The sequence below is a fragment of the Plectrocnemia conspersa genome, unplaced genomic scaffold, assembly GCF_051122295.1.
Source record: "Plectrocnemia conspersa isolate PC_06_02 unplaced genomic scaffold, ASM5112229v1 ptg000003l, whole genome shotgun sequence".
Taxonomy (NCBI): domain Eukaryota; kingdom Metazoa; phylum Arthropoda; class Insecta; order Trichoptera; family Polycentropodidae; genus Plectrocnemia; species Plectrocnemia conspersa.
This window is the reverse complement of record NW_028277167.1, coordinates 20454350-20480280: the sequence shown is the minus strand read 5'-3', so window position 1 is coordinate 20480280 and position 25931 is coordinate 20454350. Positions and strand designations below refer to the sequence as shown.

General features: G+C 28.3%; 2 protein-coding genes across 4 annotated transcripts in view; one reads left to right on the top strand and one right to left on the bottom strand.

The window, feature by feature from the left end:
- The window catches only part of RhoGAP102A (Rho GTPase activating protein at 102A), an 84486-nt gene that overhangs the window by 15866 nt on the left and 42689 nt on the right, over positions 1–25931 (top strand). For all 3 annotated transcript variants that reach the window (XM_088182526.1, XM_088182525.1, XM_088182527.1), the window contains exon 3: positions 17599–17892. In XM_088182526.1, coding sequence (XP_088038652.1) covers positions 17790–17892 — 103 coding nt within the window. In that variant the 5' untranslated portion in view covers positions 17599–17789. The remainder of the gene's footprint in view (positions 1–17598; positions 17893–25931) is intronic.
- On the bottom strand, positions 1429–25908 carry LOC148236895 (uncharacterized). Its single transcript, XM_088182528.1, has 13 exons — positions 25759–25908; positions 4689–4728; positions 4497–4595; positions 4262–4363; positions 3991–4143; positions 3506–3619; positions 3315–3428; positions 3141–3227; positions 2982–3047; positions 2856–2924; positions 2718–2771; positions 1711–1797; positions 1429–1646 (listed from the first exon to the last, which is right to left on the bottom strand). The coding sequence occupies exons 1-13, from the start codon at positions 25798–25800 to the stop codon at positions 1567–1569; spliced, it is 1107 nt and encodes a 368-aa protein (XP_088038654.1). The 5' UTR covers positions 25801–25908; the 3' UTR covers positions 1429–1566.

Below are 25931 nucleotides of genomic sequence, written 5' to 3'. Positions count from 1 at the left end.
TAAACACATGTAAATATTGTAGTAAACTGTTTAAAATAGTAGTGAAAGTAATAATTACATAACATTGAAATCGTTTTTGCTGAATTCATTTTATAATTTGCAAAGCTCGTCTGTCTAACTAAAAACAGAAATGAAAAACTAGCGATGTCTTCACATTACTTATTTTCAAGGCAGAAGTTAACAAAATTTGCATTTTAGAAAAAAAAATCTTTGTAATATTAACGCGTTTAAAAATTTTTTTAGTGACTTCCCAATTACAAAGTCTCCGCAAATGACTCTAATATTATCAAAGACTTTTTCACAGACTGCCTTTACAACTTTTATTATGTCGTCTTCGATATATTTTTTGGAATGTGTAATTCAAATAATTCCCACAACAAATGTTTTTAAAACCGTTCAATCAAATATCGATGAATTTCTCGATTATAGAGATTAAGCCAGATGATTTTACTCAGTTGGCATATGAGTTGTCAAAACAACAGCACTATTATGGAACGCAGTTGGATAAAAATACTTAGACATCAGTTTTTTTTAATGATTCCGTTTATTTCTAGCGATTATCTTTACACTTCTACATGCTGCAATTTTCGCCAATTAATAAGTCTCTAAGACAGTGACTAATTGTAGTAGAAATTGACTTGAGATATCAACGCTTCTCTCATTGTCAATTTTAACCAAAATAAATGTATATAATTATATTTAATTTATTAAGACCAGTGCCAATTAAATGTCGTATTTTTGTGCACTTTCTCTTATGATGCTTAAATATCATCCCTCATTCATCCACAGATAATACAAAATAATTACCGAAAAAATAATCTAATAATATTTGCCAATTCTAAAAAAGAAATTGGGTCAAATTTTAAACACATTGCTAAACATGTCATATGCAAAACGTAGATCGTTCTGATCAAAGAGTAACGATTTGGACATTTGAAAATAAGATCAACGATAATGCTCTTTTGCGGATCAATAAATTGCGATACTTGGAGGTGGATACTAAATAATAAAACCAAAATATAAAAATATAATAAAATTTATTATTATTATAATATTATACGATCAGTTACATAACATCGTTTAGATATAAAAAAAACTGAAAAAACAAATAAAGAAGAAAAGATTAAACATATTTAGTAAGTAATGTAAAATAATAATGCTCTATATTGGCATAAAAAATTATCAAAATATGTTTATAAAGAAATACATATTTCAATGGCCTTAATTGGTAATTGTAAAAAATTCTATAATGATTAACTTTTCAGGAAAGTTATTTATTTTTATTTATTAAAATTAAAAATAATAGCAACTTATAAATTTTTTAGAATTTCTTTTTAGATAGTTTGGGTAAAAAAATGTTTTTTTTTAAAAAAAAATTATGATAATGGTGTTATTAAATTATTTTTGCCCCTTTTTATGATTGCTATTTTAGAGATGTGAGCTTTCAGGTCGTTGAAAAGTTAAATAATATAACACATACAATTACCAATAACAGGACATATACAATGACTGACAATAAGACATACAATTACAGTCATATCAAATTTATGTATACATAGTATATTTTTAAAATTTCTTTTGCTCAACGACAGTCCACTTTTTGCGTATTATCATTTTCGGTATTGGTGGACGTGGATTTTCTTTGGCTAAAAAAATAAGTTATATGTAAAGTTAAATTTTTAAAATTAAATTTATGGTGTTGTAACTTACTTGGCATCAGATTGAAGAAATCATTTTTGTTTGCAACTTCCCATTCACGAGCAAGAACAATATGTTCACATTTATCAAATGCATCTTCTAAACATAAATAAATTTTTGTTAATATTTTATCAAATACAAAAGAGAGCAAATTAGTTAAACTATATCTAAAACTATAACCTGATTTAATTTGCCGAATATTTTTTTTAAGTAACATATTTTTGGTTTTTAAGTGACATACATATGTAATGTATATTATATAATAAACATATAATTTTTGGTGAAATTAATAAACCAAAAATGGTTATTTATTTTTACCAACAAATAAATGTTCTCCTTAAAAATATAATAATTTTAATCGAGAGCTTCATATCAAAAACACATTATCTAAATATTTAAAAATCTTCAATGTAAATGATTTTAGATTTAACAATTTTAGTAATAAATTTAATTTTCATATTTTGTATTATTAATGAAAATTAAAATAAATATATTATGTAAGATGTTAAAAATAATTTATACCATAATATGTAACTTTTTTTGTCAATTTATTTTTATTGAGGCATCTGCCGATCGTCAATCATACGTCTGTCAATTTTAGTATATTTATTAGTTTGCGACTATTCATCGTGTGTCTCTTTTGAAAAATTCTAACATTTTACACATATCGCCTGGACTAAATTCGCTTTTTTCGTCGTCCCAAATTGCCGTGAAATTTTTCAAAATTCGCCACTAAAACGGCGCATAAATCAGATTGGTATTTCTCAAACGTCTCGGATGTTTCACGCGAGAAACAAATTGTCTTTACTGATCTGAAGGATTGCCGTAATTTACGCGGTTGAAGAATATATTAGTCAAAAGGAAAATTTATTTATAACCGCATATTTATATTGCTTTACTATGAAATTAAATCATTACATCATATACTGGCAATGAAAATCTTATATATACTAAAATATTATTTGCAAAAAGTATTTGTTATAGATGTATCATAGTATTGTATTTATTTATTTATTTACCTTTACATATAGCCACTTTATTGGATGCAGTAACAGTAGCCCGATATTTTGGTTCTATAAAAATATATTACATATGCATTATGAAACATTATTTTATATCATGAATGCTAAGATATGTTCTTATACACATATACTTACTTGCACTCGTTCCGGGCTCCGTATTTGCTGACTCCTCAAGCAAATTATCAAACTCTTCTTCATCATCAGCTAAGAAAAAATATTAATCTCATTCAATCATTTTTTCAAATAGTTCAAAACACTTACTTGTCTTTGGAGTAGGTTTTCTCCTTCGTTCTTTTTTGGAATGCTTGTGTTTTTGTTTCTTTTTCTCTACGAAATAATTATCTTTAACATTTAAAGCGAAATATTATATTAAACCGTATTTATTTGTAATTAAAGTCTTACCGTTAGATTTCAATTTACGTGATTGTTTGCGGGGATCTTCTTCAGGCGTTGATTGCTTATAATTGATCAGAGGTGTATCATTTCCAGAAAACTCCTCGACAATAACTAGGAAAAGTATTTTAAAAGTTTATTTTATTTAATAATTAATGCACAAAAATTTATTTATCAACGTGGTTTTAAGTGTAGGCGTACCTTCGTATGTTGATTTGGAGGGTTTATCTTTAAACGCTCCAATACCAGATGCTTGATTTTTAACCCCAACGAAATAATGTCCTTCTTCTTCAGGAGCTAATAACATATCAACAACTAAAACAAATTATTTTATTTACTGTAATAAATATTTGTAACATGTAGGTGTATCAAAAATATTTTTGTAGTTTTACGTTTAGATTTTCCTTTATATGTTTGCTTAAGGGGATCGTCTTCAGATGTTGCGATACCAGATTTCTGATATTTAATCAATGGTGTATCATCTTCAGGTAGCTCATCGTAAATATCTAAAACAAATTAATTAATTTCTTTTATTAAAAAAAAATATTTAGTGCACAAAAATTTGCTTATCAATGAAATTTCAATTGTAGATGTCTCTTCATATATTGATTTAGATGGTTTGTCTTAAAACTTTTCAATACAACTCGTTTGATTTTCACATCCTTAATTAACGAAATGATTATTTTCTTCATAAGGAGATAAAAAAAATATATTTAATTTACAGTAATGAAACGAAAAATATTGTTGTCGTTTTATGTTTAGGAAGAGGTGATTTTGATACATTGTAGTATAATATTTTTAATATTTAATTAATGATGTATCTTCTTCAGATGACTATATTTTTGTTTAAGCTTATCTTTAAAGCATAAAAACATACCTTTCAGCGGGATTTTAATTGTAGATGACCCTTCATCTGTTGATTTAGATGGTTTGTCTTCAAACTCTTCAAGGTCGAGTTCGAAAGGATCGACTACCAAAATGTCGGTATCGGATTGCTTATCGATAGCTTTAGCTTGCTCATCGTTAACTTCTGAAACAGTAATATATTTATTTTATTGCGTGCTTATAAACACTTGATTTATTTATCAATAACTTTTTAAAATTAAATAATATTGACATTTTTATTTTATTTCATAATTAAAACTTACTCATCGTCGAGGTTTTGCGTTTAGATTTCTTTTTATGTGATTTCGAGTGCTTGCTTCTAAAACCTTCAGTACTTGCTTTTTGATTCCCTTGGTCAATAGCACCTGAAACAAATTATTTGTTTTAATTAAATGGATCAATTATCAGATTTTTTTTAATACGAGCTTTTGAAGTGATTGTTATCAAATATATCTATAGTAGATTTTAAGCATATTTATTCGAAGCGTAAAAACTTACTCGTCAGAATTTCCGTCTGTTGATCTTCAAACACTTTTGCATTTTTCGGATCAATCCGCTGATTCTCATATTTTTTGAGATCTTGGAGATTATCCGGCGCTTTAAATTAAATTGAAAATAAAATCATTAATATTATACGAGAAACTTATATCTACAACATACATATTTTAGTATGATAATAAATTGAGTCACCTGTAATTTGAGAGTTCATTTGCTCTGAACGTCCGCTCATCTGATAAAAACACATAATAGATAAAAATTATAAATGCATATTCATAAACTTATCGCAAAATGAGCTTTGATGCTTTGATATATGAGCTGTGATAATTTAAAAAAAAATATGCGCTATTCGATTTCAGCTGAGCTCATCATTATTACTCATTTAAAATTTCCACAAAGATAGCATAGTAAAGGAATAAGTAGTTAGTTGCTCTGATGATCCAGAATTGCTTCAATGCGACATAATAGGTGTCGAATAGTCCCAATTGCAAGACCAAAAAATGGATTTTAAAATCGAGTATTAGTTCTACCCTTGCGAAAGGCAATCTGAAGAAAATGATCAGGACTATGGGCAAACCATCCTTGGTTTGGCAAACAAGCATATAGAATATTTAATATAGGCAAAATCTATGAGTGAACTAAATACTAAATCAAACTGTGCATTTCATAAAAGTTTTGCGAATAAGAAGAAACGCTGACATACGTGTTTTATATCCTATGGGAACTAGTTTTTATGAGTTTTTGATAATAAAATAAATAATCTCATTATCACACTTTGTACATGTTATAATACAATCAATTCTACACATTATCTATAATACTTACAATTGACAGGTCCTGCGACTTGGCACGCTGCCAGTAGACTGAATTTAATTTTTAATTATTATTTCACCTACACTTTGATTGCTTATAAATTAAATTAGCTAAATGATAGAGTGACCTATATTTTTATAAATGAATTACAGAAAATGCATATGCGCATATTTCTACGAATGCTGACGTTAACAAATCTATGGACAATCAAATTTAACAAATAATTCTACTAATAACTATAAGTGTTTTTATGTAACGGTTAATAGCTACTTTTTCACAAAAATATATTTTGCTAACCTGAAGTGTTTTTCAGGAAGAAAAAATCTTAAGTTCTTCTTACAGAAAAAAAGTATACCATTTACGTACATTTTATTGTCTGATTGAATAATAGAGCTTTTCTATTTTTCAGAGTTACTTTTAGTGACAAGGGTTGTTTTATTTTATTGAGTCGCTTTTTTAGAAATATCTGATATTTTGGATATATATTCTGATACATATGCTTTATTTAAAATAAGAATAATGAAAATCGTTTCAGAATCATACAGAATATATAGACAAAATCGATGAATAAATTGAAGACTACCAAACTGTGCATTTCACAAAAGTTTCGCAAATTAGAGCTGACACACATGTATTATATTCTATAGGAACTATTTTTAATGATAATATAATAAATAAATAAGCCCATTGTTAATATAATAAATAAGCCCATGATCACACTTTGTGCAAGTTATAATATAATCAATTCTACATATTATCTATAATACTTACAATTGACAGGTCCTTCGACTTGGCACGCCGCCAGTAGACTGAATTTAATTTTTAATTATTTTATTACCTGATTGTTTATGAATTAATTAGTAAAATGATCAGCTTCTTGAGTGACCTATATTTTTATAAACGAATCACCGACAATACACATGCCGCATATTTCTACGAATGCAAACGATAACAAATCTATGGACATTGGAAATCAAATTACCAAATAGTTCTACTCATATTAATACAACTACTTTTACACAAAATATATATTTTGCTATCCTCAAGTGTAGATTGTTTTTCAGGAAGAAAAAAGCTCCTGTTTTTTTATAGAAAAATTATACAATTCACGTTCATTTTATTTTTTAATGAATAATGGAGCTTTTAGTGACAATTGGGTTGAGTCGCTTTTTTAGAAGTATCTGATATTTAAGAGATATATTCTGATACATCTGATATGTTATTACTATATTTAGAATAAGAATAATTAAAATCATACAATATTCAGGTATCAATGATGAAATCTCACATGAACTATGGTGTTATTGTTATTTATTTCTATCGTCTCTGTAAAATGATTAATGGTATTTATTAACACAAGTTGTTTATGATCTTACGGATAAATATTAAAGATAATTATGCATTTTTATTTACCGCATTGATAACAATATATTTAATTTAAAATAATTAGCATATATACGTATGTATGTAGTTTCTTCAACAATTTTGCAAACTAAATATAAACAATTATAAATAGCCAGTTGTGCCAGTACGCGGAAAATCTTCGACATATCATTGTTTTCATCCCGCTGCGTGTATTTTTGTCGAAGTCCTGAGAATTCGGTTTTCTCGAGTCGTTAAAAAAACATACAGTTATTAAAAAGTTATTTAATCCAGCGTTAACCGCTAGTATATGTTAAGAAATGTAAACAAACTCAGTCGGAAAAGCTTAATGAAAACATCTCGACGGCCATTATTATACTGTCAACATTTGCCAAATATTTGTGTTTTTTTTTTTTTTTAATATGAGATGGAAAAGTGTGATGCCACAATTAACCTATGAGTATTTGCATACAGGGTGGTGGAAAATAACATGACATTTGTTGCGATTCGTCTCGCTGGACTGTTCGTTGTAATTAAGTCGAATGACACAAATTCTTGCTTTGGTTCAGAGAATCGAAACATTTTTCGAGTTTTTATATTCATTTGCGACTTAGTTATTTTTGTAATATTTTAGAAGTTTCTATGTTAAATTATGAAACGGTATCGCTTTATCATAGCATAAATTTAATTTTCTTTTATGTCTCGATTTTTACAATAAGTTTCGAGAAATTTTAATAAATTCTGACATGCAAATTTTATAGTGTACCTTTGTGGAAAGCCTTCATTCATAGTTTCAATCTGACGATTCCCATGTTTTTATATGTAGTTCTAATGATAAAGCTGATTAGAATTGATAAAAAATTGTCATTCAAATACTTCCAACCTCTATTAAAAGCTTTCAAAAAAGCATGCATATTTTTAAACATCTTGAACAGAATAAAAAAATCAGCGGTTGTAAAACATTTAAAAATATTCGTACAAATTTAATTTCTAACAAAAAAGGTTCTATGAATTTTTTTGAAAAAGCAGCAAATTTCTCGTAAAATTAGAATTTTGGATTCAGCATTCCTGTCGAGAAACACTAGTGTTATATAAATTAAAAATGCAACATTTACATTATTTATTCAAAGCATTTTCGTAATATTTAGTGGGTCCTTTCATGGTTCTAATTATATTTGTACAATTTTTTACATATGAATTAACTATGATTAAAATTATTCCTTTAGCTTAATTTGAAGTTTGCAGTTGTATAAGATAACGTTTTTTTAAAAGATATACTGCAAATGCTATTTTTGATTTGTATGCCGATCCAAAATCGTTAAACCCTTTGACATAAAAGTTGTAATTAAGTACTTGCATGAAACGTATTTGAAAATTAAATTTTATTTAGTACTAAATTTTTTTTCAAAGTTGATCCAATAAAATTATATCAGCTTTTTTAACATTGGTGAAAGGTATTAAAAATTGATTAATAAGACCGTGATACTTTTTTATTAAGCAATAAGATAAATGTTAGTCCAATAAAGTTGATAAAAATGCCAGAAAGATCAATGACAATACAGTAAAATATACACCAAATAATAGGTTTTATAAGACATGCGTAAATTTATATATTCTAAAGTATAATTATTGATTGAGCAATGAAGTTCTTTTTGGCAGGATAATATGCATCTGAATGAAGAGGGTTTTTAATTACAACTTAAATTTGATTTTAAGAATAAGAATGATGAGGTGTATTAAGTTGATTGTTTTTATTAAAACTCACAGATAAGGCGAACAAAAGTCTAAAAACTTTTGATAAACAAAGATGCATTTAAAAAAAATACATTTTATAAACTAGAAAGAACTCGGAAAAATCACATCTCGACTAAAAAATTCAGAAAGAGCACTATCTTCTCGTTTAGGAGAGCGATAAGCTATATACATAAATGTATCCATAATGATTGTCAATGTACCATAACGGATAAGGCGATAAAATAATAAAATACACATTCAAGAATTATGCCTTTATTTATTTTATTTATTTGTACAAATATTTATTATACTGCTTAAATAAGATATGTTTGTCCATCTATAAACATGTTTATTTTTATTGTTTTATTACAATATATACATGCTTTTGAATGTAAATAGATCGGATTTAATTTTAACTCATAGCGTTGATTTGTGCATTTCGTCCAAGCTCCATTACAACTTTACAAACCACACTTAATTCGTCACCGTCCAATTCTAGAGTAAATCTACACTGTCAGAGTGGCACGAAGCGATGCCAAAAGTGACGTGGCAAAAATCACATAGTACAATCGCCAACCAGTGACGGTAGCAAAGGGTTAATTATAGAAATGACGGAGTAACGCAGAACGTCATTTTTATATTTTTATTTCCGGGAACACAAGCCTGATCCATGAAAATTTTACGGTGTAAAACTTTCCATTTCATCGCTAAAGATTCGCGGTGTACAATTACCGGATATTTTACTCTGCAAATAGACCACCTTCGTTTTCTAAGCGCATTCATACAAACTTGGACTTAGATCAATCAATATATGTATCAATAGGTAAATAAAATATAAAAATTAAAGTTCATTGACAGATGTTAAAACATGCCACAATAAATTTAATTTTAAGCTACACAGTACTTAAGAGCCAAAACATCCATTAAAACAATTATAAAAGTATTAATCCACGTTGTGGATTATGTCGCAAAGTTTTATGATCAAGAAAATACTGCAAGGTATTATATTAAATTAAAAATTGCTTACATAATTATTACGTAATATTTTTATTATAAATCATGCATTAACTGTCTGCTTTCATTCAAGAAAGTGATGCTATCGGAAACACATCGTATTAAAACAAATATTGTAGCAACGATATATGTTTAAATCATTGGATTAACCTCTGATAATATACAAAATCTATGTATAATTAACTCTGACAATAATGATAATCATGTCAAAATATCTGACAATAAATATCGCGATGGTGAAGATTTTAGAGATAAAATAAAAATGAATAGATCTAGAAAGGGGTAAATATAAAATCGTTGTTTATTTATAAACATATTTTGAATAAAAAAATATTTATCTTAATAGTAATGAATGAACGATTTATAAAATTAAAGAGATAAATTAAGGGTAATAATAACTTAAATCACAATATCGCAGGTATGGTGATTTAATAGTTCTTATCAGAAATTCAGATTTTATATATCCATTATTTATTATAATTAATATATTATTTTTTAAGTACATATCAAACGTTTGAAGAAGTATTATATATATATAAAATAGTTCAATTCTCAACTTGAAATAATTTATATTTAAGTATCTGCGTGATATAATATATTAATATCTATTATATGTTATGATTTAGGTCATTATCTATTTCAGTTCGGAAAATATCATCGTTCTAAATGCATATAGTAGAAACAACCGCGGAACAAATGTCAAGCGCTAAATGTCACTAGACTATAAACGATTTTCATATTACACAACTTTGTTACAAATTACGATTTAATTAGAATACACGTGCAAAGTTCGCCCTTGATATTTCACCGGTACAAGCTTTGATATTTTGGTGCGGCTCTGTATTATATTTGTATTTTTGATCAATTTTCCAAACACACTTTATAATGCCGGAGTTGTATTTGACGAAAATGACTATATTTCTCGCTTAATTGGAGTGCCTAAAATGTGAATTTCTGGCAAGCTTTCTGTGTTTTATACTATGGCGAAAATGCAATTTCGTAAGCGTAGTTATTAATCTAGATTAATTATAATGTTTTACTATATTATTATGTGTTCAATATATCTATCTAGTATAGTATTTACGTTTATAAAATAACAAAAATATTATTAGAATTCATAAAATAAGAAAACGTAAATAGTAATTTAGGCAGAAAACATATTTGTTAAAAGTATCAACCGTTCAGTCGCTGGCACTCTTCATACTTACGACGTAAATTTTAGAAAACACGTTGACACATTTCAAGAAAAATTCTGCACATTTATTGCTCTTCATTAATTGCTTTCGAATTATATATTTATCTTTTTTGAAGATATTTCAATAACAAACTAAAGTGGTGGAAGATTTAAATTCTTGAAACTACCCCCAAAAAAATATGCTTCTGATATTGTAAAAATTGATGTAACCTAATTATATAATAGTAATTTAAATAAAGCTGTTTTTAAATGCTAATATGTCACAAATATATTAATATTAATTATAGAAATAAAAAAACAAATAATAGAAGAGGAATATCGTGACTAAATAATTAAGTTATTAATTTAAAAAATTGCACGAACCTCATAATATAGCATATCCATAAATCACCTTAAAACTATTATTTTTTTAGGAAAAGACCCTAGCTAGACAATGCACTTTACTTTGCGCATAATACTATTGTTCTTCTACCTTTTGGTTACCGATCGCTGGAGTGATCATCTGGACCGTTTTTTAATGCGTTAACACTGTCAGATTTATCCACTGAATCATTTCTCAAAAGGAATAACTTATAATATTATTCATAAAAAGTTCAATTCGATTATTAATATAGCATTTTTAACCGCTTAAGAAAGAATATGTTTCTTAGTTAAAGTAGGACACATTTGGAAACTTTTTAATGGATTAAATCACAAAGTACGTGGCATAAACTAACAAGGGTTAATATATTTGCAGTCTTGAGAAGAGATAATTAGTACATTCGGGTTTATCATGAAAACGACCGTTTCTGATATGCCTTAGCTGACAACGGCAATTCGTATTAAAAACTCGGCACCTTCTGTAATTGGTCGTTCCACCAAAAAAGAGACGTACAATGGACATAAATACTGGAACGTGGGCAACCATGAATCACTTCCCCTCAGACACTCTGTCTAAGGACCTCGACTCGAAGAAATTCTCTGACACTACTAACATCCACATTGAAATTAAAGGCATCAGATCTTCAAGAACCCTCAAATTTGGACTGCAAATAAGAGGAGGCAGACTCAATTTCAGAAGCCGCCGTATCTCTCTTCACATTCATTGGTCCAGCTCGACGTCTAGAATCCATAGCGAACTCATTTTAGAGACGCCTGCAGTTTACTATATTGTCGCGACAAATTATATTTGTCTTAACAAAATAAACACCCCTAACTTTTAAACCAGGATAACACATTTTGTGGGCGTGTCCAAGAAGCGATGCAATTGGTTCGCAAACATCCTCATTTGTAATTTACTAAAGTTGTCTCGAACCAGCATTATAAAAGACCGCAAGAGACTGCATTGACACAAGAGACATTAGCAGATTGTGTAGAGCATCGCTAAAACACAAAACGACAATCCCAGCCGCTTTACCGAAATCAAAGCCGACAATAATACAATTCGACACGCAATCTAAGACTCTCCGATTTTCAAGACATGCCATTTAAAATCTACGGCCTGATAGCAGCGTCTAATAAATTTCCCTATATATGTGCTATATTATGTATATTTTTAAATTAAACTATTACCAGATTTTCCGGCATCTATTTTGGCTACAAAGTCATACCCCTTTGGTCTCAAAAGCCATTTTTATCGCAGTAAAAGTTGTTATTCGTCAATTATTTGTGAGTCTTAAATACTATAGTATAAACTTTAAAAGAAGCCGAAATATAAATGCAATAAAAAAATAGGAACTATATGAATAATAAAGGCGAAGGATATATTTTTTTACTTTTGTAATAAGTGCTTCTTTATGTTTAATATATATTATCCAAAAATGGTTATGATTTGCAAAGCTCTTGAATATATTCATATTTCGTCTATTAAGTCCTTATTTGTCATAAGCAATGTTGTAAGCAATTGAGAATAAAAAGTCAATGTTGTGAGCAATTGAGAATAAAAAAAAATTAATTTGAAGCTAAGAAAATAAATTTTGGTGTTAGTTTCTTCTAACGAATGAGTATCATGATTTGTTTGTTTCTTGATGTTCAAAAGGACACATTATCAATGTTGATTATTTTTTCTTTTAGAACTAATTTACGAAGTAACTATAAAATTTCCTAAGCTTCAAAAAAAAAACAGAAACCGATAGAATAACTTTGAAATTCTTAAGTGACCTATCTCCTCCCTTAGTCAATTGTTTCGATTACTTTTTGGTTCGTATTGCCGAATCAATGATTAACATTAATTTTCAGTTAAAATTAAATAAACGGGGCTAATCGATATGCTCAATTAGATGTGCAAAAAAATTAGATAGATGGCATTTCAGAACCAAAAGTTCAAACTATCAAATTTATAAAAATAGGCTAACTTAAATAAGCTATGTTTTGTGCCTAGGTTTTAAAGCTGTAGACTAAGACAAAACTCCATGTATATAAAACCTCTAGGACCTTTTTAATTCATAGTTTTTTTAAACACTATATTCTGCAATATATACTTTAATTTTGTCAATATAAATAATATCTAATCTAAATCTATTTATTAATCCACGCTATTGCGCACATATTTAACGTATAGTATATTAATAAAAATGTATTTTGAAGGACACTTTTATGAAGTATGATTTTGTTGACGGTCCTACAGTGTTACTAATAATATTCACCACCATCTTAATATTTTTGGTATTGATTCGAGACTGTGTTTTCCAGAGTTTTTAGCGTCACTTATTTTTTCACGCAGAAAAAAGAAATCGTGTCACATGTTCATATTTCCATTGCAATAGTTTATTTTTTCTCACAGAATAAATAAATTTTATCTGATAATAAATGAACACGGCCATTTTAAACACACACTGCATGCAGAAAAGTGTTAAAACTAAAAAATGAATTGCTTCCATCAAAAATAATCTCTTTATAATTTCCTCCAGTTGTGAGATACTATTGTTACGTCAATGGCGTCAGGCCACGTGCTTTTTGATGCAATGTTTTCGGTCAGTTCTCGGCCATTGCCAGCCAGTCAAAGAGCACATGTGTGCAGTATCATCACGGGATTCGAGGGTCGGAAGTTGCCAACGCCAGGCTGTCCTTGTCCACTATGTTTAGCCACGCGCCGACGAATAAATCTATAGATGGCATCACCAAAATAGAACGGATATTGGCTCTCGGGTCGAGAAGGAAACGACACTTGTTAACGTACACAATCGCCATTTCTAACCAATAAAAAGAAACATTAAGTTATATCATATTTTTCTCATTATACATGTCAGTTAAAGCGTATCGGTTAAACGCGCCGTTAAAACTCCTGGAAAGCGTCCAGTCATTCATCTTATGTGTAAATGAAAAGCTTAAAATGGGACAAAGAAGCATTGTTTATTGTGCACATTATATTGTGATAATGCATGCTTTAAAATAATCGTGATTCAATAATGCAGCAAAATATTTTAAGTTGATATTTTTGTCAAAATGAATTCACTAGTTTTCGTGTGACTCTGTGTTAGAACTATTTTTTATTCAACGAAAGTCATAGTATTTAATATTTGGCTCTTTAAGGTTCGTGTGTTTTAATTATTATAGAGAATTAATTTAAAAAAATGTGCTATTTACTGTAAGAATTAATCTTAAAGACAAGAATCTATATTATATATAATTATTTTATGCACTCCCTTGATAAAACTATCGTTAGATATTCTAATAAGATATTTTTTTTTATTTTAGAAATTGTTGAAATGCCTTTAATCTACCATTAAAAGTAAGATAATGCATAATTCGGATGTAATTTTGAAATTTCATATGATCTTTTACTTTCATCTTTGAACACGTATAATTTTGACTAGACGGAAATATTTCAATCGGAAAGTTTTAAATCGAATACTTCAGACTTTACTTGAAAGTTTCTTCTCACATGATCAACATAATCTACATATTTTTTATACAGATTTTTTTACCAATTTATTTAGTTTCCATGGGTTACCTATATATATATTTTAAATAAAATTAATAATATCGGTTTTTTAAATCCATTTTTTTTACTGCGCATTTGCTAAATTACGAAAGTTCAAAAACAATATTTAGTCTTAGAACTTTCATTGAAATACGGTTAGTGAAATTATATTTATATTAATATATTTATAGGTCACATCACCTAAGAATGTTCCACGTATTGAATAAATATGATTTAATTGATATTGATAGTTAAATTATAAATCAATTGTTTGCTACATTACAACTATCTCAGTTTGCTACATTACAACTATCTAACTTCACTGAAAAATACACATTTACTGTAATATATGTATTAGGGTAGCGTCTGTTAAAAAATTAACGAAGAGTACATATAGTAGTATGTACTATAATCATCTAAATACAATATACATACATATGAAAAACATTTAATAAAAAAATATAAAATTATCATAATCTATGTTTATTATTGTTACTATTGTTTTTTTAACAAATGAATTGGATACGAAAAAAAATGTCTGCTGTGTCAATTATTAGTCATATTGAATGCGTGTTTGTGTTTGATAGCAAAGTATTGACGGCGCATTTTATCTATCATGTTTAACGATTCTTTATTTTTAAATGACGGAACGTAAAATTTGCATAAATTTTGTGTTACAAATTGAATAAAATGCAGGTAAATGATACATATGTTTGAAAAGATATATAACGAGAATACTTTGTCAAAACAAATAAAGACTTCCTTTTAAAAACTAGATTTGTCCACTTTTTTCAAAAATAGGTTTATTGCTCCAATCGATAGTTCTTATTGCCTTACATATGCTGTCTTTTTCTCAGACCTCGAAAATATCGTTGTCCATCAAAACGAGCCTAAAAAATTGAGATCGTTGCGCTAAATAATCCTTAAATCAATATTAGGGATACTGCTAAGTAGATCGCAAAGCTTATGTAAAACAATTTTGTTTAACACTTAAGGCATGAAACAAGTAGCACCCAAATTTACTCTAAAATTGTCAAATTCTCAACAAAAACAGCATCGTAAAGAATTTGCAGAGCAATTAAACGAATCATAACAAGCTATAAATCTTGAGTATATGGTTATAACAATAAAATAAAACAAAGGCCAATTGCCAAGACGAAAAAATCACATCAAGCTCGATCGAATGTCTATTCAAATGAGCATTAGAGTTGCAGCCAAATCAAGGGGTCGTAGAGATTACTTCGACCTCATAAAGTTTTCTTTGTGGAGACCGGATCAGCTGGTTGAATTCGGTCGACGAGAAGATATTCTCTTGTCGACCGAGTATACCACTTTAGATTTATCTTTAGATTTTCCAATATGATCTGGGTCTAATTGTATATGTGAGTTGCAGAACAATAGGTCTCATCATTCGTGTTCCGTTAAACTCGCAATATTGTAATTTTTTCATGATTTTCTTTCCTAAGCAGGTGTAAAAATTATATTTAGAATTTTATACTATGCTCACGATTTTGACTTCAGATTTTAGATTCAGAATTTTATAGTAAAAATATGATTTTATTTTTATTTTAGCGTGATATTTGTGTACACCCAATAATTATTATTATTTATTAATGGCAATATTTATTTATTTATTTAAATTAAATTAAGATCACCGTAACCTAACAAGTTGCATTACGAAAACAATAATTGTATTATTTCAATACAATAAATAAAATAATACATATTAAGAAACAAACAAAAAAATCATAAAATATCAAAATTAATTATACGAACCGGACCAGCTCCTCGTAGCTGACATTAAACAGATTAATGTGCAATGCCAGCGTATTAAGGAGCCGGATGGCCACAGCCATAGGCGAGTCGGCAAGTGCGGACGTCCTAGGCCGTCAAAAGAGGACGCGATCGTGATTCTCTAAAACGTTCTAGAACCCAAACCGGAGAAGATATCATATCAACTTGCTATTAACTATTCAAAAACTATAGTCAACTAGACCACCAGATTGAATTGGCTTGCAGTTCTCTTTCATTTGCGAAAGACAATCAAGATAATGGGCAAACAACTCATTTTGCATAATGATAACACAGTGACTAGCATCTTACTACTAATTAGTTAATTTTAGGTCAAAAACTACATCGTGCTAATGCATCATCCATCGTATTCCCCAGATATGATTTCTTGCGCTTTTTTCCTGATCCCGCAGATTTAAATATATTCCACAAATATTTTGCGAATAGAAATAAACGCTATTGGAAAATAAATAAATCCTATTTGATAAAAATAAAAATTTGTGATTTTTTATCAATATTCGTATATATTTTATATAACATTATATGACGTAAAAATACATAATTGCGATTTTAATATGAAAATCGCTTTATTACACTTAATTTATCAAACAAACCGACCATGTATTTTTACACATTTTAAAATTTCATTCAACTGTTTAATATGTGCTTTCATTTATTCCAATTAATCTAAATATGACATTTCCTCAAAAATAAGTAAATTCAACTTGTGATCTCATCTTTTCTGTCTGTGCATATATCCATCGTCGTACGTATTTAAAAGACTATTCATTCCTATTATAAAGCATTTCCGAGAATGTTTTCAAACTCTTTATATCTACGCCATTTCATTACTCTAGTTTAGCTTCATCATCATTTTATTTAAACGATCCATGGATGAGAGGCACTTTGGATCGTTTACATTACATTAAACTGTCATTCTGATTTTTTTAAATAAATGACCTTATTTTGATACATTGCCGATTCCAAGGATTGGCAATGTAACGTGGTGTTATGTTATTGAAACGTGATTTATTTTTGGTTGTGAAATTTCCTTTTCGGTTAACCAGAAATGGGTCGCAGATAATTTTTTGACGATCAAGGCGGAGTGTGGTGAAAGACGTCATTAGATCACATCTGGTCCTCTGCACATTTTCTCGGAAAAAATTCCCGCCGGTCAACGATTAAGATAATATTTATACCACGAGGAAATCCTAAAATTTCGTCTAGTGAAAATTCCGAGAAATGTGAATGTTTTACAGTTAATTTAATTAAGCTTTTCTTTTTTGTTTCAGATTGGACATCTCTTAACAATTTGTGATATTGAAGATAGTAACAGTGTTATTTTATTGTGTGATATGGGATCAATGATAACATGACGTGAAAAAAATGAAAAGACGCAAACTTATCCGTTTGCTTGATACCATAAAATTCAGTGCCTATTTTTAAATTTTTGAAGTAGTGAATAGATCCAAGTTCGATATTCATGGTGTCAGAAAATGTTCCAAGTCCTTCGGTGTCCCTTCAGGACTTTGCAGCGGCACTAATGGGAATCCAAGTGCAGAATTCTCTACTGTCGCATGTAACTAGTAAGTATTATTTATTATAATATATACATATTTCAAGGTTCATCGACTAATTCCCACCAAATTATTTTATTTTATTACTATATCATGCTTTCTTAAAATATTAGTATAAGTTGACTTTCTCGGAAATGTAATAAATGTATTTATGATTTTACAAATTTTTGTATAAAACATATTCGTATGGGAGCACTATTTTTTCGTAAAGAAACAACAGTCTTGTTGCCAATTTTTAAATGACCCAATTCGATAGTGATTTTTTAATGTCCGAATTAGCCGTCAGATTCTAAAATATATCACCTGTCTTGCGACATGCTTATATTTTTATATAAAGGTAAACCACAGATCATGCTAGAATTAAATATATTTTTTTATCACTATAAATAAAAATATAATTTTATTCAAAAAATATGGCCAATAATGCAGATTAAATTATGATATTAAAATTTTAAGTAATGAATATTATAAAAGAAAAGCAATTCGTGTATTTAATTTCAATGTTAAACTTACTTTACAAATCGAATTAAATTTAAATTCTCAAACTTTTATTTATCTTCACTCGATAAGAACTAAAAGTATTAGCATTATCGCAATTTCCTACTATATAAAATTTTATGACAAACTAGAAAATCATTGATAAATGTATTATTTTATAATATTTCACTCTCTTGCGTTTAACGCCTTTATTATCTCAATCGTAAATTTATTTTTATTTTGCTTCTGCGAATAATGTTTTTTTTATGCACGACTTTTTTCTTTTTTAAAATATCTTAACTATTTTTGTTTTATAACTTTTGGCAAGTGAATGTTTCGGGGCCATTTGGTAATCGATTGGCACCACGTGGTTAAACAAAAATAACTGATGGGAAAAGATTGAGAAGCGTTGTTAGGCGCCTATCGTGTGTAAACGATGTGGTTTAGGTTTTGTCGTGCACTTTATTCATTGGCATAAATACTAATGTTATGGCATTGTGTATGATGCCAAAATATAGTAAGCTAATAACTTCATTGACGTCATCGATTTTCGTTGATTGATTTCAGCACATGGATACATCGATTTCAATTGCTTGCTATTTTTTATTATTAATTTAATTTAAAGTCAAAACAATAAAATATTTGTTTTTCTGAATGAAAACTACTATGGAAAATAGAAAATTGTTAGACAAAATGTACATCGCCATCTAGCGGAAATTTTCATACGTAAATTTATAAAATGTTACCTACGCTATTTGGCGAAAGATGGCCAAATATTTTTTTATTGATCTTCTATTAAATTTATTAATAATAAAAATTAATAATAAATAATAATATATAAATTATTTATTGACAGATTATTAAGTCACGTATTTATTTAGTATTTTATTTAATTATTCCAAAGCTTCAAATAAATACCAAAAGATGGTATTTAATATACTTATTATTCATATACTAGTTTTATTTTGTATTAGTAAATTACAATATAATTATTTATTGTAGTTTAATAAAATTAAAATTGCTGATACTTTTATGCATTTAATTTAAAAATACAAAATAAATTTTACACTATTTCAATAATATAGATAAAGTAGCAAATAATAATAAATGAATCTCATTGTTTCATGAAAAAAAGAATATTTTTTAGAAATTTCGGTAAAATTATTTTAAATATTCACAAATAATAATATTGTTCTATATTATGATATATATACATATATACTACTATATTTATTATCATTTCTTCAGTATCTGATTCATATAAAAAGTTATATATTAATTTATTCCTTTTTAACTAATTGTTTTCATAATTAAAGCGTTAATAAATCATTTAAATAATAATATAAATTTAATTTTTAACATAAAAATTATGAGAATTTCTCGAGAATTCTCATATAATTTTTGTTAAAAAATATTATGAGAAATTATCACATTGCGTTTTTCACAAAAAGAAACACTAGTACATAATAAATTTAAATGAAAATTAGCCCAATACATAGTTCTCGATTGATGCTTATTTTAGGATAAAAGCACATATACTTATTTAGTATAGTATGCATTAAGCTGGTCTAGTTTGTGTCATTTGATATGAATATTTTTTTTATTTTATCCTTGTATAAAACTTGTTAGTTCGCGATAATTTTATTTTAAATAAATAAATATAATAAATCACAGACCTACAGCAACCCTAAATAAAGTACTTATAATCTTGAGATTTCTGAACGTACACCATGTGTATAAATACACTTCTTTTACCATAACACTTTACCGTAACAAATAAATAATTGTGTGTTATTTCATCATAAACTTCCATATTTTGGTTTATTTATATTTTATATTTTGATTTGATTATTTTTATGCTGCCTGCCGTGCATAAATCTGGCCATTGGCAGTATCTGGATATAATAAAACCGCAAACATATAAAACGCTTCAGACATTGCGTCTGTCGTATGCAAACGCTATTTTCACAGCATTGAGATTTTTAAAATTGGCCTTGATTTGTGATTTGAGAGAGGAAAAAAATATCCATCGGCAAAAATTATCGGACACACTTGAGACTGAAGTAGAAATTCCGACGTGCCAAGGCCAGCATCCTCCCCAAAAGCTTTCCTCGTAAAAAATTCAATGTTACTACAAATTCAAATTTAGACATTTTACTATTGTTTCACGCCGGATTAATAGTTCCAGAATAGATTAGAGTTAGGATTAGCGACCTCGCTCGCGGCTAATGTTTGTTTAATATATCGGAAAATGGATCAAGATTGTGCGATAATCGTGAAGCGTTTTCAAAGTTATACAATATGTATGACGACATGCCACCACAATAAAGCAGTGTTGTAAGTACTTAGTAATTAAAAAAGCATATGTTCAAAATTTATAAGTACTTTATTTTTATTAGATCTGAAAACTTGGGTCAGCCTGCTTTTGGTTAAAGTCCAGGTTGGAGACCTAATGCCTTGAGCTCTAAAGTGAGTTCAATTTAAGTAGAAGTGTCTCTGAGAAAGTCTAATAGAGTGAGATGGGAAGTGATTTTTGATTGCTTGATCCAATTTATAAGAGATTTACTTTTCCACCACTTTTTTGTGGCATGACTAATTACAAAAGAGTGACGAGGTTTTTTAAATAAATTTTAATTGACGGCTAGAGCAGGTAGAAAACGGAAATTTTGAGAGCAAACCCGAAGGAACGCGTTATCTGTTCTCAAAGCGATAAATATTTCAATTATTTTTGATTTATGACCTTGTGATTCAAGCTGTTAATGAGTTTCTCAGGGTGGTGTCCCATTAATATTAACTTAACCATTTTCTAGACGGTTGAAACGCTTTATCACAAGCCAAACTGGTATTTTTATGATTTCATAGCATGAGTTAATTTTTCTAATTGTTAATTGGTATGTACCCGACACAATATAAATGCATTAAATCATATCTAAAAAATTATAGCTTAAAAAAAACCTAATAAACAGAACAACAATCTTTATTTTAATGTTATTGCTTACCTTACCTTTAAAATAATATAGTTTAAAAATTGCGTTTATAAAACATCAGGTAATTGTACTTGAGACTCACTATGAACTTTTCTAATGATATTTGTTTTTCCTGCTTTTTAAATTGTTACCGTATTTTTACTGTATTTTTCTTATTAAATTCTTTTTATTTAATTGATGAAACTAATGTTTCTTCAATTACAATAAAAATAATAAGATATCTATGATATAGATATTATTAATATAATGTTTTAAAAAAAATTTGATCCATTTTTAATAAATATTAACAATAAATTTCGATTACTTGAAATAGATAATAATATTAGATTATCAATAAATCTTTATATTAAAGGAATAATATATTTAACCTTTCCTTCGCAATCAGAATCAGGAATTATATTTGGTAAATATTCAGAAATTTTGGTCAATATTATATAAAAACATTGACTCTTACTTAATTTAGTTTGCGAAGGAATCCTTGCTAAAGACAAAAAATAGTGGAATTATTTTCAAGTCATTGCTCCTTGCATTCTTTATTTATTTTTGGATATAAAATGTTAAAAAAAGTTGAAACGAAATGTTTGCTTATCGTAAATTTTAGAGTGGTTATAAAACTTATATTGTCAAACATTGTTTTCAGAATATAAATCAGAAATCTATGTCTCTTTTCGTACTACCTGCTCTAAATGTATTTGTTAATTTAGCTGCTCAAGACTGTCTTAAAATTTATATGGTTGTATTCGTATAATTTAAATTTTTAACAAAAAAATAATGCGATTTATGCAGAAACACAAATCAGGGGGATAACTTTTACAAAACTTTATATGTTTTAAAATTTATTTTAAAAACATTTCGTTATTCAAAAACATTTTTCTTTCTTTCTTTATCTCTAAAGACTATATATTATCTTATTTGGTGCTCATTCTGAAGATGTTTAAATTATTTTAGGTTCTGAATTGTTTGATATTTCACTATACCCAATAATAGGCAAATTTTTAATTTTAAACTCATTTGGAAAAGTTATTACAATGATTTAATATTTGTATTTAAATCTTCAGTGTCAAGTATGGGTTGAATATGCCTTTGTTAATAAGGTAAATAGTTTAGGTCTTATCATACATTTTTTCCCTGACAAGAATATAATTCGTGTTGATTTTGACCTGTATTCGCAATATTTCAAACCCACGAACGTAAAAATTTAATTTTTACCGTAACAATGTATTATATTTGGCATTACAGTTCTGATCCTCTCTTCGTCCGACACCGCAGAGTGCCCGAAACTAAATTTAGCTCAAGTCGACGTATTTTCGGACGTTTAATGTGATTTTCTGGTTTCGTTTTAACATCCGCTTCGCACTATTACTCTTACGAACATTACCGGCGCTAATTATCTCTACGACAATACAAGAAACGACGCCAATTTTTCTGCTTTTTAATTAGAATTATAACGTCATATGAGGCGTTGAAAATATTAGGGATTGTGCCATTTTAATTTTTTAATAATATTTGTATAGTCAAATTTATTAGCAAGTGTAATATTGGTAGACTAGCTCAGTTTTTGGCTTTTGACAAGGCGCTGGCTCTCTGGTAATGCAGTTTCCGGAGTGCTATGGCGGTGCAGGACACCTGAGGGGGTGACTTTTATAGTATTCACTATTTCTATTTTCATGAAATATATAAATCATGATTTTCTTAATTTAGCATCTTTGCGATTTATTTTATACGCAAAAGCACTCGAGGATTGACTTATGAGAACCTTTAAATGCGGTAGCACATCGCTGAAAAGCTTTCTGGTCCTTCTTTTGTAAAAAAAAAACTAAAAGCTAGGTAGGCACATTTTTTTAAAACGGTAATTATTAAGATTAGATAGTGTGAAAATTTAAAGTAAATACAATGCTAGTCAAAATATTTTTTTATATGTTGTTTCAACTAATATACAACAGTAATAAATGTGCTTTATATACGATATAATTTTATTGTGTAACTATTATTCTATAACGACTTTTGTTGCGAAAAACAGGTGTTCAAAAGCCATGTTTCGTTTCATGCTAATTTGGTTTTCACTTGCTTTTCCGGAAGTATAAAATCAATAAATATGGCTGTATTTATTTATTATTAAATCACAAAAATAGTGTAATTTTAAATGAAATACCAACGCCATCTGATATTTTAACAAATACCAATATCAAAGACTCGAACCATTTTTTCCCACGTTGTTTTGCGTCACGCGCTCTCGACTTTTCCGCACATTTTCCTTTGTTACATGGTAACAAGCTATGAAGTATAATGATGATTTATTCGCGCGGCTAAAACAGTATTATAAACTTGAAGAATAAATAGTGTAATAAGAAGAAAAATAACGGAAGACGACCGTTGACAGACCACTTACAGTGTTCTCAGTGCTTATAAATCGCCGTGTTTTGACAATTCGCAACATGGCGAATTGAACACGCGCCGATTATATTGCGGGCGCGTAATAATAAGCACGGAAAGGTGATTTACGTTAGCGATCGTAATTTTTATGTATCGGTAAATACGTCGTGGCTTTCATCCAAACGCTTTAAAAATAAATATATATTCCATTACGACGACTGCGGCTTGAGGCGAGTTTGTATACGAGTTGTGACGTTAAAGTTCATGGACTTAGTATCCCTGACAAGATTGTCATGTAATAGGGATCAATTAAATCATTTTAGCTTTGTGGGATAATTCATTTTAAGATGTGATTCTTAGGTGACCGTAGTATTGCGCAAAATAAATATTATGAGCAGGAAAATTTCACAACTTAAATACACAAGAAAAAATGCACATAAAAATTCCGTATTATAATATAATAATATTAAATTTATTAGCAATAATTTATGTTACATTATATTATACTTATTCACATATAAAAAAAACGAACATTTTTGGTGCTACTAGAAAATGTGTATTTATTTTTTTATATTTGAGCAATTTATATATGCTATTAAGCAATTCATAGCAATCTGCCTTTAGTGTGGTATATATTAAATTTAAATTATTATTTTTTTATATGTATATTCTATTAAAGTATAAAATAATACATTGATAATAAATTTTAATATTATTATATTACTGTGCGAAATTTTTGTGTGCGCAATTTTTCTTTGCGCAATAATCACTAAATCGATTTTTAATACGTTCCTAAAACTAGCGCTGCGCTGCGCTGATTTTTTAGATGTGTTACTCTTAAATTGTAATTTATTACACATCTAGATTACTAATTCCCCCCTCCCCTTCCATGTGCATATAATCCATGAACCAGTAGCTTATAAAATTATGCAATAATATTTTTATGGTATAAAGTTTATTTTATTAAGTATAATATATTTTATTTTAGACTGTAGTATATATTGGCTATAGTCAAAATAATCAATAAATAATTCTTCAGACCTCTTTTAATATTTCTTTTCATATAAAAACTTATTATAAAATACGTTCCCTTTTTATCGAAATTATATAATTAACCATTTTTTTATTTTTTGCGTATATGAAATTTTTAAAGCTTATATTTTAAGAAAATATTATAAATGTTTCTATATCAAAGCTAAGTAATGTTTCAATGAATAGTAAATAAATGTAGGTATCTTTAAAATTATTACTAAAAGTTTTAATACTACTGATTTCTTAGAGAGAATAATCCAATAAATTAAAAATGTAATACAATTATTAGGCATCATCTTTAAAAATATTAAAATTCAATATATATTAAATATAATAATACATATATATTATTAATTTAATAAATACTTTTTATCTGTAAAAGATGAGCGAAAGGCAATGCGTCGTACCCTGCGCAAAAAACTATTGCTCTTTTACACCTCGTTAACGATCGCCAGAGTAGCCATAGGACCGTTTCACTATTAATGCGTAAAACATTTTGTTGGTGTGTCCAAGAATCGATGCAATTAGCCGACAAGATCCTCAACATTCTCGAACCAGCAATATTAAATATGTGATGCAGACGGAATGACGAACGATACGCACAAGGAAAAATGCCAAAGATTCGCAGCACGAGACACATTAGCGGATAATCGATGTTCGATCATTAAAAGAACACATTATGACAAATCACAACCGAAAATAATTCAACTCGATACTTCAGCATCTACATTTTAACTACATATTATTTTTATTGAATTCGCATAACAATAATGTTGTCATTAATACATGTATATCGATTAAATATTTAGTATAAATATGGAGCGATTTAAATAAATAGATGTCATTAATCAGTAGTCAAGTCGAACTAGCATACACGCCTTACGCATTATTGGCTTTCGCTAGAGGGCGGGCGGAAAAATGGTGACCTACCGACGTGATCTAGACATATAAATCGAATTCGAGCCACGCCATTCAAGACCAGGACGGTGCAAAAATTATAACCAACCTTCTGATATCGCCAGGATAGGGCTCGTATTGCTAACGCCATGGTGACACTACCGCTTACGCTCCTCGCCCTCACAATCAACAAAACACGCCGACGCCGACGCCGACAACCACCGATAGTCGCCCGTTGGCCTAAAATAATCTAGCGACCAACAACTGTCAGCAATGGAAAAT

Excerpts from the sequence above, each read along its gene's own strand:
- LOC148236895 (XM_088182528.1), bottom strand. The coding sequence starts at position 25,800 with ATGGCGTTAGCAATACGAGCCCTATCCTGGCGATATCAGAAG. Across the intron at positions 3,429-3,505 it reads ATATAAAGGAAAATCTAAAC|TTGTTGATATGTTATTAGCT; the intron begins GTAAAACTACAA and ends AATTTGTTTTAG. Across the intron at positions 1,798-2,717 it reads TAAAGTGGCTATATGTAAAG|AAGATGCATTTGATAAATGT; the intron begins GTAAATAAATAA and ends ATTTATGTTTAG.